The sequence below is a fragment of the Lotus japonicus genome, chromosome 1 (assembly GCF_012489685.1).
Source record: "Lotus japonicus ecotype B-129 chromosome 1, LjGifu_v1.2".
NCBI lineage: Eukaryota > Viridiplantae > Streptophyta > Magnoliopsida > Fabales > Fabaceae > Lotus > Lotus japonicus.
In genome coordinates, this window is record NC_080041.1 from 87,281,533 (window position 1) to 87,299,866 (window position 18,334).

Genomic DNA, 18,334 nt, shown 5'->3' on the forward strand with positions numbered 1-18,334 from the left:
ACGCTGGTCGAAGGAAAAATAAAGAGAATCTTTAAATTTTCCAAGGATTCGAAATCTCACTTAAAACGTTGCTCTAAGAGCGAAATAGCCTATTCTGGACACACTCGCCATAAGGCAGGTGTGCAGACGACTGGTACTAACTCCGAAAACGACTACGCAACATTCCTCAAGCAATTCCTGAACTTTCTTCTTCATTAATCTTCCTCAAATATCAAACTCCTATCACGCTTACACTAATTCTACGCGTGAGTCGGAACTTAACTGGTTCTGAAAATCCAGGTCTTACAACTATAGAAACTTTTAAGAGTTGTTGGGTCGATGTAAAAAATTAGTAAAATGAGGTAGATGATGTGACATTATGGGAAATTGAAAAAATGATGTGTAGATATTTTAGTGAGTATGATGGATGTAGATGCTCTTAGATAGAAAAGAATGTAATAAATAGAGAAGAGTTGTGATTGATTAATATGAAAGGTGATAAGTGAGAGAAAATGTATTAAATGAGGGTATATGTGGAAAAAACTAGCAAAAAATGTATTGGTTTTCTAAAACAACAAACATTTTGGAATATTGAAAAATTGTGCAAAACAACAAAATTTCTGGAACGGATGGAGTAGTTATTAAACTTGAAATTTTTTTTATCATACCACCAAGCGCGTAGATTAACTGATATGAGATTGTTCTAACTTAATCAGAAGTCTCGAGTTGGAATCTTTATAAATGTAGTTTTGTTAAATATATATTGAGTAGAGAGCTTTGCCGGACGATCACTGACAATTATGAGAGGAATTTAATAAAAAAAATCTTATCAAAGAAAATTGGTAAATGTGAAGAAAGATAGAAGATTTGTGTGTTTGAGATTGAAAGGCTTATGAATGGTGGGGTTTCATTCTAGATTCTTTGAGTGCCACCGTCGTTTTTATAGTTTCAATACCAGTCAACGCGTTCCCTCCATCAATTCAATTCAACTCAACTCTCCTAGGATTCATGATACTTCAGGGACACTTCTTTCCACTTCAAGGACAGATGGAGGAGAAGAGGATTGGTCTGCTGCTGCTGCAGCATCCCACAGAAGCAATCAAGCTTCGTGGCTGATGAATCCAAGGTATTGAATTGTCATTGTTGTTGCTAATTTGGTTATGCTTCAATTCGGTGTTTTAGTGTTTGCTGTTTTCTATGTCTTAGAATCACACTTTATTAATTACTAGTTTAAGGTAGAGCCTTTCCAAAGCTTGGCTAATGGCTATGCTTGATTTTTATGAAACTCCAAAACTTGATCTCTCTCTAACAAACACTAATAAAAAGATGAAAGCTCTAGTTGTGAGCTCACAATAGAGGTTAATATTTGTTTAGTCTTCCTCTTTGCTATAGTAGAAGATGGGTTGGAGAGCCCTTTATCTATTCAGAATTTGGACATTTTAGTCCACAAGTTTTAGCTTTTAGCATGAAGTGGAGGACTGGAGTCTGAAGGGGTTCTGATTAGGACCATTTTTCCTTCCATTGGTCTTTTGCATGACAAAAATTTACATATATTGCTAAAGTGTTCTTGCCTTGAATCAATGTCTTTCTCTTGGGGATGGTTCCCTTTCAAACTAATCAGCCAATGAGAATCATGGATTACTTTGTCGTTGTTGTTCCTGTAATTGGGAATGAATGTTTCAAATGTTGAGAAGCAGTTTCAGTAAAAAGGGGACAATATTGTTACATTATTATTCCCTAAAACTTCAAGTGGACAAACAAAAAACCTTTTTCATGCATTCTTTATTCTGCAATGGTTTCTATGGAGATTAGATTAACATGTCTTACTGCTTGAGTAGTCTTCCCTTTTTGGTGCCTTTATGCAAACTAACTTAATTAATCATTTATTCAATGAGAGCTTATCATTTGATTCCTTCGTTCAAGTTGCTGAGCTGTAGTTTTGTGTTCTTTCCTTGTATTTGCTCAAGTTAATATTTAACATTCAAAAATCCTTGTAATCTGTGTGTTTTTGAGGTTGTTTAGGATTCTTATAATTTGCTTGCTTCCTTAGCAATCATGTTTTCTGTAAATTGAGGCATCTTTGTTGTGTAAGTTGAGGCATTACTGGTCTGAATATTGGAATAATTTTTCTTTTTTGTGGAAGGAAACAAAGCAGTTTTATCGTTGTAATATTTACGGTATGTTCATCTGCAACAGTATATGAATGTTGTTCTTCTAATTTGAACCTTGCTTTCTCAGTCTTAAGTGATCTTATTCAACCTTCGGAAAGTTACTCAGTTTTGAGTACATTTGTTTGTTTGTGTATGACAAATTGACTATCTGTGACTGTGATTAACTGACTGCTGCTTTCCACTGTCTATAAATTGAGGTTAGGCAGCAAAATTGATTGTATAACTGCCAGCTTGAACTTGCCACTGGGTATATAGACTAATTTCATTACTGTTGCTTTTCTTCTGGTTGAGAGATGAGCTTGAGTCTATTACTTGCTGTGAGAATTCCATTATTTGGATTATATTAACTTTAGATCATTAATTTTCAGAGATGAGGAGGTTTTTGGTTGATAGAGCAAGTATATTGAAAATGTGAATGTTGTGCAGCCGGAATCCGAAATAAAGCCGCTGCCTAATGTTGCCCAGACTCCACGAAAGTCCTGGCTCCGCCACTGTCTAGAGAAGATGCAGTAAGTACGAACTGATTATTCAGGATACTTCAGTAAAACTTATGATATCTATTTTGTTCCTTCAAGATTCTTGTAGCTACGGTCTCTTGGAAACCTTTATCTGACAATAGAATCCTAAGATTTTTTTTGTCATATATGCCCAATCCATTTGGTGTTAGCACTAATATTATTAACATTTCATAAATGGGGAGCGAAAATCTATATTCTCCTGCTTAGTTTTCTGTAATCATGTGATATTCTGAATTCAGAGCTGGTTTTGTTGTCCATGGGTTACTTACTAATGTAACTAGAAACAACATAGGGAGGCCCATTTATTTTCCTACTTGTGTCAATCTCTTTTTTCAGCATTAGTTTTTCCTATCATATCTCCAATCATTGAGAATCCTAGCATTATTTAATTCATTGATTCTTTTGGGATCTTTCTGACATTTAAAATTTTAAAGAATACATTGCATTAACAGTTTCTATGTTGTTTTGTTTATATGCATATAGGGCTATTACCTCTTAACTTTCCTAATTTTGGACTTATGTAGCCACTAATGCTCTAACACAGTGCCTTTATAAGGAATCATTTCAAAGGGACGTAAAAAACAATCTTTTTAATGCTAATTTAAATCATTTTTTTAAAGATAAAGGATTATATATTGATATCCACAAAAAACCCAAGGACAACAACCTTAGGGAGCGAGGATAACCTCAATAATAACGAGGCACCTCTACGAACAAAAGAAAACACCCATAAGCCGAAAAACCCCTAACCAGGATCTAGGAACAAAGGCAAACATCGGGCTAACAAACAAACCAGTCGCCAAGGGAACGAGCCAAAAAGAAAACCCTAAGATTACACAAAACCAGCCTGAGAAGTACATACAAAAATCAAGTCTTGAAATGTTCCTCGTATACCTTTTCCAAACCTCGAATAGCCTTTACGTCGCTTCCCTCAAACTCTAGCCCCAAGGCTTTGCCAAGAAGTCACGCCTTTTTCGAACGCGTGAAGTAAGGTCCACCGCTAGCAGGATTAGAGGCCGGCAACGTCAAGGGCGAAGAGGCTCAAGCTACCTCAAAGTCATCTCGCACCACCTCACAGGTTGGGGGTCGAGCAATGGTTCTCAAGCAAGAAGGGGAGCCTTTTTAGGACGCCCGCGCCGACGAGGTTGATGAACTGGCTCTGCAACGGAAAATCCATCCTCAAGCACAGAACTAGCGCCTTCCACCCCCCCCCCCAACAGAAGGATCCAAAGCTGAGGGAAGAGGAGACACTGGCAGAGCCAGCGCACCAACCTGAAGCGAAGAAGCTTCATCTGCAGCTGCACCATAACATGAGTAACCAATTCAAAAGATTTGGTGTGCTCCAAAAGCCCATACCCACACCTCAAAACCACAGGAAACAGATTCAAGAGAGGGATTGTCCTCGGAACAAACGAACTCCTTATGCCCCAAGTCACCGACAGAAGAGAGGGAGCATCAAATAAGTTAAAGAGAAGTTCAGAAGAGAGGTTTCAGTTCCAACTCCTAGCCGAGGGACCGTGGAGAAGGAAAGACAGACCATTCTCCCAAAACCCACGCAAAACTAAAAAAGTTGCAACAGAGCTAACACCACCCTGCACTTCCTCCGCACTCATCGCCTCACCAGCAGTTAAACCATCTCTGGACCAGCGCTCCTTCCGAGCCAAACCCAGGACCAGACAACCATTGACGTCGCCATCTCTCCCTTCTACTTCTCTTGCATCACCAGCCAAACCGAAACCCAAACCTGAAATCTCTGGAAAGAGGAACTTATCCGGAACCCTCGAAACCTCTTCAGACGAACACCCAACACCATCGTGCATCCTTATCTCATCCTCATAAAAAGAAGACAAGTTGTTATCCTTCCTACGCCCCAAGACAACATCTCGCCAGGAAAGACGAGATGGGTGAGAGTTACCAACCTTCCATTGTTGAACAGAAGCAGAGAGTCGCTTCCCCTGATCAGAAACGGTTTGAGACCCCAAACAAATATAGCACGAAATTGAACCGCCTACCCGAGGGAACCTGACCATGGAAACCGATAGAGAAACATTCCCCAGCTTAAACCCATCAAGACCCTAACCTGTTCTCGAAACCCATATCGTACGAAGCCAAATCGAAAAATTCTTCCAACCTTTCTCTGTCAATGGACAAAGAGGTTGATAACCTCGCCAAACTTCGAGCATATATCGCGGAGATGAAGATAACCGATCTTCTCTTCGATTCCATCGATGAACACCGAAAAACACTTCCTCCTTCCACCGTGGCTTCCACCCGATCCACCATCTGCTTCATCGTCCAGCTCTCCGCCTTCCGCCTCGCCATCCATGTTGCCTTCGTCGCGAGCAGCCGTCGAACCCTTCCGATTCACCGCCGCCGTCCTTGAATCGCCTGACCCAGAAACCCTAGCAGAGGGGTTCAAACACACATTGCTCCGTGATAGCGAGCTAATTTTCGTTAAGGGTGTAAGATGGTTCTGAATATACTAAACAATCCCCTGTGTTGATGAGTATGGGTGTTATCATAGTGCTACTAATATTCTGGAAAAAATTGTCTCCTGCAAACTTGAATCTGATACATATGTTGTTGTTTCTAAATGTTGTGTAATTCTCTCAATCAACTCTTGGTTTTCCTAATTCATTGTGTTCATCTATGTATTCATTGTGTTCTGACTAGGTAGATATGAAGGAGGAAACATCATCATATATGCATATAAATAACATCACAAGGTGAGAACTAGGTAAAGATGTCGAAACAAAAATTGAAGAAACTTGTTTTGGGTTCTTGGTCAAGCTCCAAGAGATGTTGTGGAACGTGAAAGAGGGTTGTTGTTATCTCTGAATTTTGTAAGTGCTCTCTTGAAAAACTATAATGTTGAAGCTGACTGTTTTCGAATTGGAAACGGTGCGAATGAGTTTGATTTAAATTTCAGGCTAGAGGACATCGTCTACATAATCGGACTTCCCATCGATGAGATGCCGGCGGCGGGAATAATACCGGAAGATACTGCACAATTATTGGTAGAACATTTAGCTATGGAAAGAAATGATGCATAAAATTTGCTCGAAGTTACATCAAAACCGAAGTTGAAAGGTGTAGTTGATCTAGAAAAGCTGCGAGCACACTTTCAGAGGCCCGATGTTAGTTCTAAAGTGGGTTCGGAGTTCCTTGCAAAGGTTTTTATAGTTTACAATCTAGAAATTACTTTGTTTCCTGCCCGGTCAAGGACCGATCAGCCACATTATCTGCCTCTTTTGGATTTTGAAATTCGTATTCACCTAGGACAGATGTGATACACAATGTTGCAACAATGTGTAGCACAACAAAACACAATCAGAGTATCAAAAATAAACAAACAGTTAAAACACAAGGAGTTGTTAACCCAGTTCGGTGAACATCACCTACGTCTGGAGGATACCAATCCAGGAGTCAATTCACTATCAAATAATAGTTCTCAGGTCACATAAAAGTCCCTCCTATACCTAAGTACTCCCCCTTAGTATAGAGCCTCTTATATGTTCACCACTATTACACAAGTGAATCAAGCTTAGCCCTTCTCCTCTAAGCTATGAGAAAACTTTCTCTAACTCCTAACAATCACTGCCACAGTGATCAAGACATGTTTATCAAAAACAGTTTGATGAGATTACAACTCAACTAAACAAATTCAACTCAGTACTTTGATGAACTAAAGCACTAAGTTGGTACAACACTCACAAGAGGACTCACAAACAAAAACCCTAAGATCAATATCTGAATCTCTGAATTCGTGTGCAGCTAGGGTTTACAAGTTCCTTTATATAGACGTTCACTTGGGGCTTGGATCTTCAATGGGCTGAACGTCCTAGAGTCCACTAAACACACTTCTGGATAGAATCTTCAAGGAATCAAATCTTACCAGAATAAAATAACAGAACCAAGTAAAACAGAATTTGAGATAGACTTGGTCCACACGATATTAATCTTGTTACTTCAGCCAAGATTAAAACAAACACGCCTTCAGAAGATAAAACGCACAGCATAGGATAAAAACTTCTGAATCACCATACAGTTAGCAACCTCACAACAAGCTTGACTTTAACGACTGAACAAGCAACATATGTAATTCCACCATGTTGCTCCAGATGTTGGAACATATGGTTGCCCATCATGTTTTGAGCAAAATGCAGCCAATCAAAAGAACTACAGATTTTAAGGCGATCAACAACTATGCTTGGGGAGCAGTGGTGTTGACACATAATGATATGGTTGAAATAATTAAAAAAGAAGAAAACTCAAGTCTTTGTTGTTTTAGTTTGGCTTTAACGGTAAGTTTTAAGATTTTTACATTGTCATTTAAGTTTTAAAATCTTTTCATGGGTTTTAATCTCTTACAATTTTTTTTAACTATTTCAACCATATAAGAAATTAAACGACAATGTAAAGATCTTAAAACTTACCGTTAAAGCCAAACTAAAACAACAAAGACTTGAGTTTTCTTCTTTTTTAACTATTTCGACCCTATCATTCTTGATATGTGCCAACATCGCTGCTCCCTAAGCATAGTTGTTGATCGCCTTAAAATCCAAAAGAGACAGATAATGTGGTTGACCGGGTGGGAAACAAAGTAATTCCTAGATTGTAAAATATAAAAGCCTTTGCAAGGACCTCCGAACCCACTTTAGAACTAACATCGAGCCTTCGAAAGTGTGGTCGCAATTTTTCTAGATCAACTGCACCTTTCGACTTTGGTTTAGATGTAACTTCGAGCAAATTTTCTGCATCATTTCTTTCCATAGCTAAATGTTCTACCAGGAATTGGGCAGTATCTTCCAGTATTATTCTCGTCACCGGCATCCCATCGATGGGAAGTCTGGTTATGTAGAGGTTGTTCTGTTTCCCGAAATCTAAATCAAACTCATTCGCACCGTTTCCAATTCGAAAACAGTCAGCTTCAGCATTATAGTGTTTCAAGAGAGCACTTACAAAATTCAGGGGTAACAACAACCCCTTTCACGTTCTGCAACATCTCTTGGAGCTTGACCAAGAACTCAAAACAAGTTTCTTCAATTTTTGTTGCAACATATCTACCTAGTTCTCACCTCGTGATGTTATTTATATGCATATCTGATGATGTTGCTTCCTTCATCTCTACCTAGTCAGAACACAATATATACAGAGATGAACACAATGAATCAGGAAAACCAAGAGCTGATTGAAAGAATTAACCAACATTTAGAAACAACAACATATGTATTAGATTCAAGTTGCAGAAGACAATTTTTTCGAGAATATTAATAGCACTATCATAGCACCCCTACTCATCAACAAGGGAGATTGTTTAGTATATTCAGAACCATCTTACACCCTTAACTATTTAAATTAGCATTAAAAGGATTGCTTTCTACGTCCCTATAAAGTGCTTCCTTATAAAGGCAGTGTGTTAGAGCATTAGTGGTTACATAAGTCCAAAATTAGGAAAGTTAAGAGGTAGTAGCCCTATATACATAGAAACAAAACAATATAGAAAATGTTAATGCAATGTTTCTTTAAAATCTTAAATGTTAGAAAAATCCCAAAAAGAATCAATGAATTAAATAATGCAATCTCGTGGTAATTGTGAGATGGCTTACACATTTAAACAAGGTTAAAAAGTAAAAATCAATCTTGATTTATTAATAATCACTGATGATTTAATTAATTAATTAATGAACTAATACCTTAATCTGCAATGCCTGAATTGCAAATCCTTCTTGATTAATATGCTCACTTGTGTATAGAGCTGGAAGGGCAGAAGCAACAAAGGATCATATATAGAGTAAGTGCACATACAACAGAATCTGGAAATAATAATCTTATACAGAAACTAGTTTGATCCACTACATGATCCTTCCTACAATGATGAGGAAGAGGCAAGTTGCTATTATACAGTCTAAATCAAAAGCATGTTACAACTTACAAGGTACAACATTTGGCTGCCAAAAGCATCAAAAGCATATAGGACCCCAAAAGGAGAAGCTACTCTCAATAGCCAGAAGGTTGAAGGTTGCAAAACGAGGAAGCTAAAAGGGAAAAGAGAAAATGTAACAAAAAAAGGGGGTGGGGAATAATTAACATTTAAAATTTGCCATTTCTGAAATTTCTTGGGAATATAAGAAAAGAGAAATGAGGCTTGTGGTTGAATATAGTAAGAAGAAAAGAAGAGGGTTATCTATATCTTCTTCTCAAAGACACAACACAAAATCATGACAGAACATGAAATGTGATTATGCAAATCACGAAGCTATGGTTTTGGCCTTTTGGGCAATGAAAACCGCTTGAGTTGTTTCTTCATGAATAATCCATGGAACTCATAAATAATAAACAAGAGAAAAAAGTACAATGAGGCATGATTTTAACTTCTTTACTTACCTTGTTTGTGAAGAAATAATCTTAATATCAAATAATTGAACTTCCTAGTTGCTACATTGGAAATTTCTATAAGGTTTGGTAAGATACTATGTTCGAAATTTGGAAGAAAATTTACCATTTCACATATTCATATTATATTACCCACTAAGTATCTTTAAGTAAAAAAAAAAAAAAATAGAGCAAAGACATATACCTCTATAAATCACTAAAAATAAAATCTTCATACAGGAGGTAGCACCCAACAACTTCTAGTAAGGTAAAATTCAAACAAATACAACAACATTAACAAAAAATACAATCATATTAGCCTATTTTAGTTTAATGAGGTGGGGGGGGGGGGACAGAGTAAACATGATATTTGATTTTAAATTTGCATCCTAAAATTAGGGACTCAACATTAAGAAAATTAGGGGTTCAGTGGAAGAAATCATTTACATTGTAAGAGAAGTAAGGTAAATTGAAATAAGCAAGGAAACTCTGAAACCTCGTATTGTAAAAGGAAACTCCTAAACTCGCAGTGAAGAATAAAGCTCCGAAAAATTTCGTGATTTAGGTGTTTGGTCTTCAGGGGCAACATAAATTGAATCAGGGAAGGAAACTTGGGAATCTCACATTACATAAGGAAAATTTGAATACTGGAGTTAGTTTCTTGAATATAATTTGAGGCGAAATTTGAGGCGAGGTGCGTGAGGCTAAGTTCGATATTAGATCTTAAAGCTTAGGGTTTCATGAATGGAAGGAGACACTCTATCGCATTGCATTAGGTGAAATATGAATCTAAATTTGGGAGTTTAAGGTTTCATGAGTGGAAGAAGACACAATAGTGGCATTACTGAAGGCGAAAATTGGGCGAGAAGTGAGGCGAATTTATGGCGAGAGGCAAAATGTGATACCATGTTTACAAAAGAAAAATCAAATCACAGACAGGTGAGAGACATGCAACGTCTACCGTGCAAGAAAATTTGAGAGAGGGGAAATTTTTTTTGTATTGAGAATGTAACATTGTTTATTGCGAGAACGGGTATACAAATAAGGGGGTATTGGACTTCTTGACATGAGTGCATTTTTTAATGTTTTTTCTTTAAAAAAATTCTTTTTAATTAAAAATTTATATTTGAAAAACTTCTTAGGGTTTGTTTCAGCTTTTGAAAAAAATAATTATCTAAAAAAAGTTGAATCAGATTATTTGAAAAAACTATTTTAATTAGTTTATCATAAAAAGTTGTTATGATAGATGAGAAAGTAAATAAACAAACTAATTTTAATTAGTGTAAACAAACACAAATCTACTTATGCTTTTTTAAGATCTTTAAAAATAATACTTTTTTCCCACAAGAATTAAAAATCATAATTTTTTATTATGAAATAAACAGCTCATAATTTCTTATTTTTTACCATGTTTGCTAAGAAAATAATCAAAATTTAAAATAATGGCGCTTCATAGTTCCTACATTGCATTTGTACATCTTTAATTGGCATTATGCCTCACATGATAGTATAATATTAATAATTGAAGGAGTAGAGAAAAAACACATGAGTGGATTTTATAAATTTTATTTTTTTTATGCATCGGAAAATTACAGAAAGAAAACAAAACAATTAAGGAACAGACAGAGAATCCTTCAATAGAAGGTACTCTACATCATGATCCGGGTTATCCATCACCCACAGCCCATTAGAGTCGCCAAAAGCGCCACGCTTGGCCAGGAGATCAGCTACGAGTGACTAGGTGCATGTTAGACCTTTCAAAAAAAACATATAAAAAAAAAGGGCAAAAATTGAGGGAAAGTAATAATCATGTAAAACCAAGGATATGACTTAGTTTCATAGCTGTAAAATCATGCATTCGCACTGTGCATGTTAGTTGCATGCTTGGATTAACTTATATACAGACCCCCTTTCAAAAAAACTTATACTCCTCGGGCAAATATTTCAATAAATATTGTTTTTTTAGAACAAACAAATATTGCTATTAAAATATAAAAAGTATATTGAATGTGAAATTAAATGTATTTGATATTTTAGACATAAAAAAATATCTTCTGAATTTAATAAGTATGAAGATTAAGTAGGATCAAGTAAGATGATTTAGAAAAATAACTCAGCAAGTACAATAGTAATATAACACTTAACACATAGTTCCAGCTTATGAGTTATAAATCTTACTTTCATTTTCAGTATAATTTTCTACCTTTAACCGTTGCAGCTGCAAGCCTGCTAACAGAAAAGGGTTTGGGTGATGAAACTCAAAGTTGAGCTGAAACGCTCCAAACCCAACCTACCGGCACGACCCGCTTTAATTCGTTGGAAATATTGCACTAAGAACACAATAAAATTATAATGGTCTCGAACCAAGTATTTCACAAGTCACATGACACTGTCCTCAGAATATAACAAACTCTTCTGACCAATTGGTTAGGAACCATAACTGTGAAGAATATACACTGGAATATCAACCAAGAATTGATTTTTTTTCTAGTTTTACACTTAATACAAAACTATAATTCTCTCAAAAATCAAATACACAATGTATCATCATCTCCACCCTCAACGAGCATCTGCTACATCCTTTTATATGTAAAGTTGCCAGACAACCATTAAACACATAATTTAATGTACATAACCTCTGTTATAAAATATTCTGTTATGGGTCTCAGACCCTCCAAATTATCAAAAAAAAAAAATTCTGTTATAAAATATTCTATAACATTCAACCAATATAATTAATCATAAAAATGTTACATGACAAAACATTTGTAACATTAAACTCTATTTAACTAGTTATTAAACATATGAACTGATGGCCAAGGATTTAAAGAATAACATGTTTGCAAAAATAATAAATACAATTAATAACAATAATTTTTTGAAATATTATTATAAAATATACAACACAATTTGGGCCCAATCAAAGCTTCTTTTTGAAGTTGGTGGTCAAATTGAATGGCTAAAAAAAACAAAACAACCAAAATATAATAACAAAAAAAGGAACAAATAATTATATGACATGTTAATTATTATCGTAAGAGATTAATTTATATACACTGACAGTGTAAATAAGCTTTACACAATCATGCAATTACAACCCTTCATTTTGTTAGCTCATAATTAATTTTGAATTTTATGATATTTAAAATAGGAAATGGAAGGATGTGATTGAATAACTGTGTAAAAAATTTTATACCGTCAGTGCATAAAAATTAATCTCTTAATTTTATGCATTGATAGTGTAAATTTTTTTTACACAATCATTCAATCACATCCCTTCATTTTGCTAATTCATAATTAATTTTGAATTTAATCATATTTAAAATAGAAAATAGAAGGTTGTGATTGAATGACCGTGCCAAATTTTTTACGCTTTATGTGCATAAAAATTAATCTCTCAATGTAAAGAGTTTACAATTAATTTTTAATTATATTTTTATTTTTATATCATAAATATATCACTCCTAATATTTGAATTGTCCGGTTCGACATTCAATCAATATACAAGTTTTTTGGCGGTTTCAAACCGTTTGCAATGTGTGTTGCCACAAAAAACAACTACTATAAACTAAGTTTTGAAAATACATTCTCAAAACTAAAATTTGGAATGTATTTTTAAGATATACATTTCAGAATTTAGTTTATTCTAAAAATTAATTTCCGGTATCAATTTTTTAACTTTACACATTCTTAGTGGTTTTTTTACCGTGCATACAATATTGTGCGATGCCAAATTCATTTATGTAAATATATAATTATTAAACTTAAATTTTTTCTTATCATACCGACAAGCGCGTAGATTAACTAACACAAAATTATTATAACTTAAGCAGAAGTCCTATGTTTAAGTCTCTATGAATACAATTACGTTAAATACTTAATAGAGAGAGCTTCGTCCCACCCGACTTACAATTAACACAGGAGTTTAATAAAAAAATCTAATCATTAAAAAGAAAATTGGTAAAAGCTTATCACCAAAAGAAAGAAGATTTATGTGTTGAGGGGCTTATGAATGGTGGGTGACTGAGTCTAACAAACACCATTCATTCATTAGTTCCTCTCTTTGCCTTCTCCGTCACAGAAACCGGGCCCCACTTTCCTTCAGACACCGTTTTCCTCTATTCCCTGTCGTTTCATTCTAGATTCTTTGAGTGCCACCGTCGTTTTTATATGTTCATTATTCAGTCAACGTGTTCCTTCCATCAATTCAATTCAACTCAACTCTCTCTCGTTCAACAAGAACAAGCAAACCCTAATTAACTATAATCCTCTTCCATTCCCTAATTAATCACCTCATACTCAGGTAATCACCCTCTTAATCCTCCTCAATTCTCATTCATCCATTCCAAAATCTATCAATTACACCAATCAATTTTGCAATTTCTGGTTTTCGAATTTCTTAACCCTAATTTAGTTTCAAAGGGTAACAACAAGATTGCAGTGAAATTTTGCTTCTTTTGCAGAACCCAGGTGGTTGCTGCTTCTGGGGTTTTCAATTTCAAATTCAATCTTCACTTGATAGAGAAAATGGAATTGTAAACGTTGATGGATGTTTTGTTTTCACCTCAACTGTGTCCTGAAGGTTCTTCTTCTTCTTCTTCCGACACTGACCCTTTGTTAATGGCGCGACCAACTCACCATGTGATTGACATAACCCCCAATTCTCAAGCTTCTACTTCTGCTGCTGATTCCTCTGTTGCCCATGATTTTGGTGGTTCTAGATTGGTTGTTTCTTCTTCTGGGCCTTCAAATGGGTCCAATTCTAGGATGAGAGTGAGGCATGGAGAACAAAGGACGATTAGGAGTCCGTTGAATTCAGGGCTTTGGGTATCGCTTGAGGCTGCCTTGACACTCAGCCAGATTGTTGCTTCTGTTGTTGTTTTGTCGTTGTCGAGGCATGAGCATACGCGTGCTCCGTTGTTTGCTTGGATTGTGGGTTATGCTTCAGGGTGTGTTGCTACCCTTCCTCTACTTTTGTGGCGCTATTGTTATAATAACTGTGTAAGGGAGCTGGATTCATCTCAAGCTTCTCCTAGGATTCATGATACTTCAGGGACACTTCTTTCCAGTTCAAGGACAGATGGAGGAGAAGAGGATTGGTCTGCTGCTGCTGCAGCATCCCACAGAAGCAACCTAGCTTCGTGGCTGATGAATCCGAGGTAGTGAATTGCCATTGTTGTTGCTAATTTGGTTATGCTTCAATTCGATGTTTTTGTGTTTGCTGTTTTCTACGTCTTAGAATCATACTTTATTAGTACTAGTTTAAGGTAGAGCCTTCCCAAAGCTTGGCTATGCTTGATTTTTATGAAACACCAAAAGTTGATCTCTCTCTAACAAACACTAATAAAAGGATGAAAGCTCTAGTTGTGAGTTCACAATAGAGGTTAATATTTGTTTAGTCTTCCTCTTTGCTATAGTAGAAGATGGGTTGGAGAGCCCTTTATCTATTCAGAATTTGGACATTTTAGTCCATAAGTTTTAGCTTTTAGCATGAAGTGGAGGACTGGAGTCTGGAAGGGTTCTGATTAGGACCATTTTTCCTTCCGCATGATCTTTTGCATGACAAAAATTTACATATATTGCTTAAGTGTTCTTGCCTTGAATCAATGTCTTTTTCTTGGGGATGATCCCTTTCAAACTAATCAGCCAATGAGAATCATAGATTACTTTGAGCTCGTAGCTTGATCCTTCGGTAAATCATTGTCTCAGTTTAGATGAGAAATGATAGAGTAATGACAATCAATCACTCAGTGTACTGTTAAATACGATAAGAATGAGGTCTTGCAGGTGCAGTCTTGCATTGCGTGTATAAAGTATACATTCATGAGTTTGGAAGATGAATTTTTTATCTGTTGTATGATAATTCTTGAGATTTGAGAAGGTATGATACTATTACAGCCTAAAGAATTTACCACTTTGTAAGAATCAAGGAAATAATCAAGGTTGTTTTGGAAATTCTGTGTTGATTCCTTCTTTTTGGAAATGTAATGTTCAATCATGAATGGCTATAACTCCATTTGTAAGTACTTTATGACGTTCCTAAGCCCTGGCCTTCACTTAGCAGGCTGAAGCTACTTATGGAATACTTCAAAATTTCGGTAGATTGCTTTTTTGCAATATGGTTTGTTGTTGGAAATGTATGGATCTTTGGGGGACATTCATCTGCTAGTGAAGCTCCAAACATGTACAGGTATAGCCTTTTCAGCAGATCTTACATTTAATCGTCTGAATTTTCAGAGCCTCCAGATTATATCTGCTTCCTTTTGCTCTGCAGGTTATGTGTAGTGTTTCTTACTTTAAGCTGTATCGGTTATGCTATGCCATTCATTCTATGTGCAACAATCTGCTGCTGTCTTCCTTGTTTAGTTTCCGTCCTTGGGATTAGAGAGGTTCTGACAGAAACCCATGGTGCAACCTCTGAAACCATTAATGCTTTACCAACTTACAAGTTCAAAATGAAGAAAAAGAAAACCACGGATGAAAGCAACTCAGCTGTTAGTGAAGGTGGAATTGTGGCTAAAGGAACTGAAAAGGAACGAATGGTCTCTAAAGAAGATGCAGTAAGTACAAACTGATTATTCAAGATACTTCAGTAAAACTTATGATATCTATTTTGTTCCTTCAAGATTCTAGGTAGCTACGGTCTCTTTGAAACCTTTATCTGTGACAATAGAATCCTAAGATTTTTTTTTTGTCATATATGCCCAATCCATTTGGTGTTAGCACTAAATTATTAACTTTTCATATATGCAGAGCAAAAAAATCTATATTCGCTGCTTAGTTTCTGTAATCATGTGATATTCTGAATTCAGAGCTGGTTTTGTTGTCCATGGGTTATTACTGATGTAAATAGAAACAACATAGGGAGGCCCTTTTACTTTCCTATCTGTGTCAATCTCTTTGTTCAGCATTAGTTTTTCCTATCATATCTCCTATCATTTTGGAAGTCAAGCAATCATCATTGGAAATTTAGAAGCCCCGATTACTTGCTATTTCAGCTGTTTGTTGAATCAGTGACCGTAACCAAAGTATTATCCCACTAGATCGTTGGCTATATGGATCACTTATCCATATTAAACATATCCGCGAGTTTTATGTTGGCTCCTGAAAGCCTAACACAGCCTTCCTCCTTCATTTGGGCTTAGGATCGGCTATGCAAAAGCATAAGCAGAGTTTGTTGAATCAGATTCCTAATTTTCAAGTTTCCCTAGAATTAGTCTCTAAAAGATCTCACATCATTGTATGCCATTCTTCCTGGACCAGGACTTCGATTCTTCTTTTTTTGTGATGATTTCCGTTCCTTTTTATGTTTAGTTTGTCTACTGGACTTGACTGTGGTATTGTTGTACTTTCTGTGGTTTTCTGCAGGTTTGCTGCATCTGCTTGGCGACGTATGAAAATAATGATGAGCTGAGAGAATTGCCTTGTTCTCATTTTTTCCACAAAGACTGTGTAGACAAGTGGTTAAAGATAAATGCATCATGTCCCCTTTGCAAGAGTGAGATTGGTGAGAATGTAACAGGAACAGTCTCTGGAGAACATGCCACCCAACAATAGGGTGATAGGGAGGATTGAGATTGGCCTCATCATTACCTCATATTAATACACCTTCTACCCGTTTGGATGAAAACCAAAGAGCATTTATTGGAGCTTATTTAATGCATTTTGTAGCAGATAAGCTCCAATAAACTCCAATAAGCCAGTATCCAAACAGACTCTTTGTATAGTTTTGTTAAGTCTTTCCTGTGCTGCCCTCTCTCCTCCTTGGATGGATTGATTCTGAGTTCATTCCTTCCATTCCATAAAGTTGGCTGATATGTGGCATAGCCTTCTGTAGTCTCGTTGTTATGTAGCTGTCTGTTGCTGAGATTGCAAGTGAATGGAAATCATACTTGTGCAGAGGTTCTTGATTCTCATATCTCACAAAGTTCAAGAAGAACTTCGGTGGGGAAGGAAACAAAAAAAGAGGAAAAGAAAATGAATGATAGAAATGAGAGTTCTAAATGTTAATCTGTGAAGAATATTTTGTAGCAATGATAAGGTTTGAATAATGATGATGATGCTCATACTGTAAAGGCACTTGTTTGTATAGATTATATTTATTCGCTTATTTTTGATGTGTTAATAAAAGAATCATTATTAAAATTACAATTGTTTTCCTACTAAAAAAATACACGCATTGAGCAACTTAAGGATAAACCATAATTTTCTAAACTTTTGTCTTTAACATGTGTCAAATTGTTTGGAAAATTGTAACTGTTTGGACACAAATAACTTTCACAGGATTTAATTTTGTGACTCTACCTTTATAAGAATTTTACTTAACTACCGATACAACAACATCTTATTAGTTGCTGTCAAAAAAAAGAACATCTTATTTTTTTGGTAATACAAGCTTAAAAACACAAAAAAAACACTATAAACGCTAACGCTTCATGAACAAGGTGCCACGGTAGTCCTCCGCCAACAAGGGGATGGCGGCCTGGGGAGGAGCCTCCAAAACCTTCAGCCTACAAGAGTCACGCGCGCCCTCTTTCGCGAGCAAGTCTGCCACCGCATTCCCTTCCCGTTAGAGATGATCAAACTTCACCTGTCAATCCTGGCGGAGAAGGTCACGAATCATACCCACCACAACTGCATGCACATGGAAGCCCACACCCTCGCTCAATCAAAGAAAGAGCTAACTGGGAATCAGAGAAAACCACAACATGCCGAAAGCCATGAGTCCAACAGAGACGCAACCCAAGAAGAATAGCAAGCAGCTCCGCTTTGAGGATCTCAGAGAAACCAATAAAAGTAGAAAAGCCAACACACCACCGCCCAGCCGCATCACGCACCACACCACCAGCCCCAGCCCGCCCCGGGTTCCCCAACGATGACCCATCAACATTAAGAGCAAGCCACCCATCCGGCGGAGGCCGCCACACGACCCAGCTCGGGGAGGAGGCAAGACGAGGGGCACGCCGCAGCACACGCAAAATATCCGCAGCATGATGCAGCACCAAAGGCCAAGGCTCAAGAGCATGCTCGAAAATAAACTTACAGCGCCGACGCCACACACACCAAGCATGCAAAAGCAGCGAAGCCACCTGATCACGCGGAACCGAGAACAACCACCCCTTAAACGTCCCAGCCGTGAAGAACCCCTGCGAGAGAGAGATGGAAAGATTATTCCAGACTGGAGCTACTGTACGGAAGTCGCGCAAGGCGTGCATTTGCAACTCCAGCGGCGAAGAACACAGACGACAAATGCTAGAGGAATGCACACCCCGGTGGGCCAACACTGTAGCT

The 18,334-nt window shown here is 36.7% G+C and overlaps 1 protein-coding gene and 1 long non-coding RNA gene across 3 annotated transcripts; both read left to right on the forward strand.

The window, feature by feature from the left end:
- Nucleotides 1-765: 765 nt before the first annotated feature.
- On the forward strand, nucleotides 766-9,366 carry LOC130727429 (uncharacterized). Its single transcript, XR_009015283.1, has 3 exons — nucleotides 766-1,105; nucleotides 2,519-5,511; nucleotides 5,598-9,366. It is a non-coding gene; the product is annotated as an uncharacterized LOC130727429 (long non-coding RNA).
- A 3,724-nt stretch (nucleotides 9,367-13,090) lies between these two features.
- LOC130727430 (E3 ubiquitin-protein ligase At1g63170-like) lies at nucleotides 13,091-17,153 on the forward strand. 2 transcript variants are annotated; one of them, XM_057578559.1, is made up of 5 exons: nucleotides 13,091-13,346; nucleotides 13,485-14,202; nucleotides 15,108-15,233; nucleotides 15,318-15,603; nucleotides 16,412-17,153. In XM_057578559.1, exons 2-5 carry the CDS (start codon nucleotides 13,589-13,591, stop codon nucleotides 16,598-16,600), a joined length of 1,215 nt encoding a protein of 404 aa, XP_057434542.1. In that variant the 5' UTR covers nucleotides 13,091-13,346; nucleotides 13,485-13,588; the 3' UTR covers nucleotides 16,601-17,153. The 2 variants fall into 2 exon arrangements, with proteins under 2 accessions (XP_057434542.1, XP_057434541.1); XM_057578558.1 differs by having other exon boundaries at nucleotides 13,507-14,202.
- The last annotated feature ends 1,181 nt before the right edge of the window (nucleotides 17,154-18,334 follow it).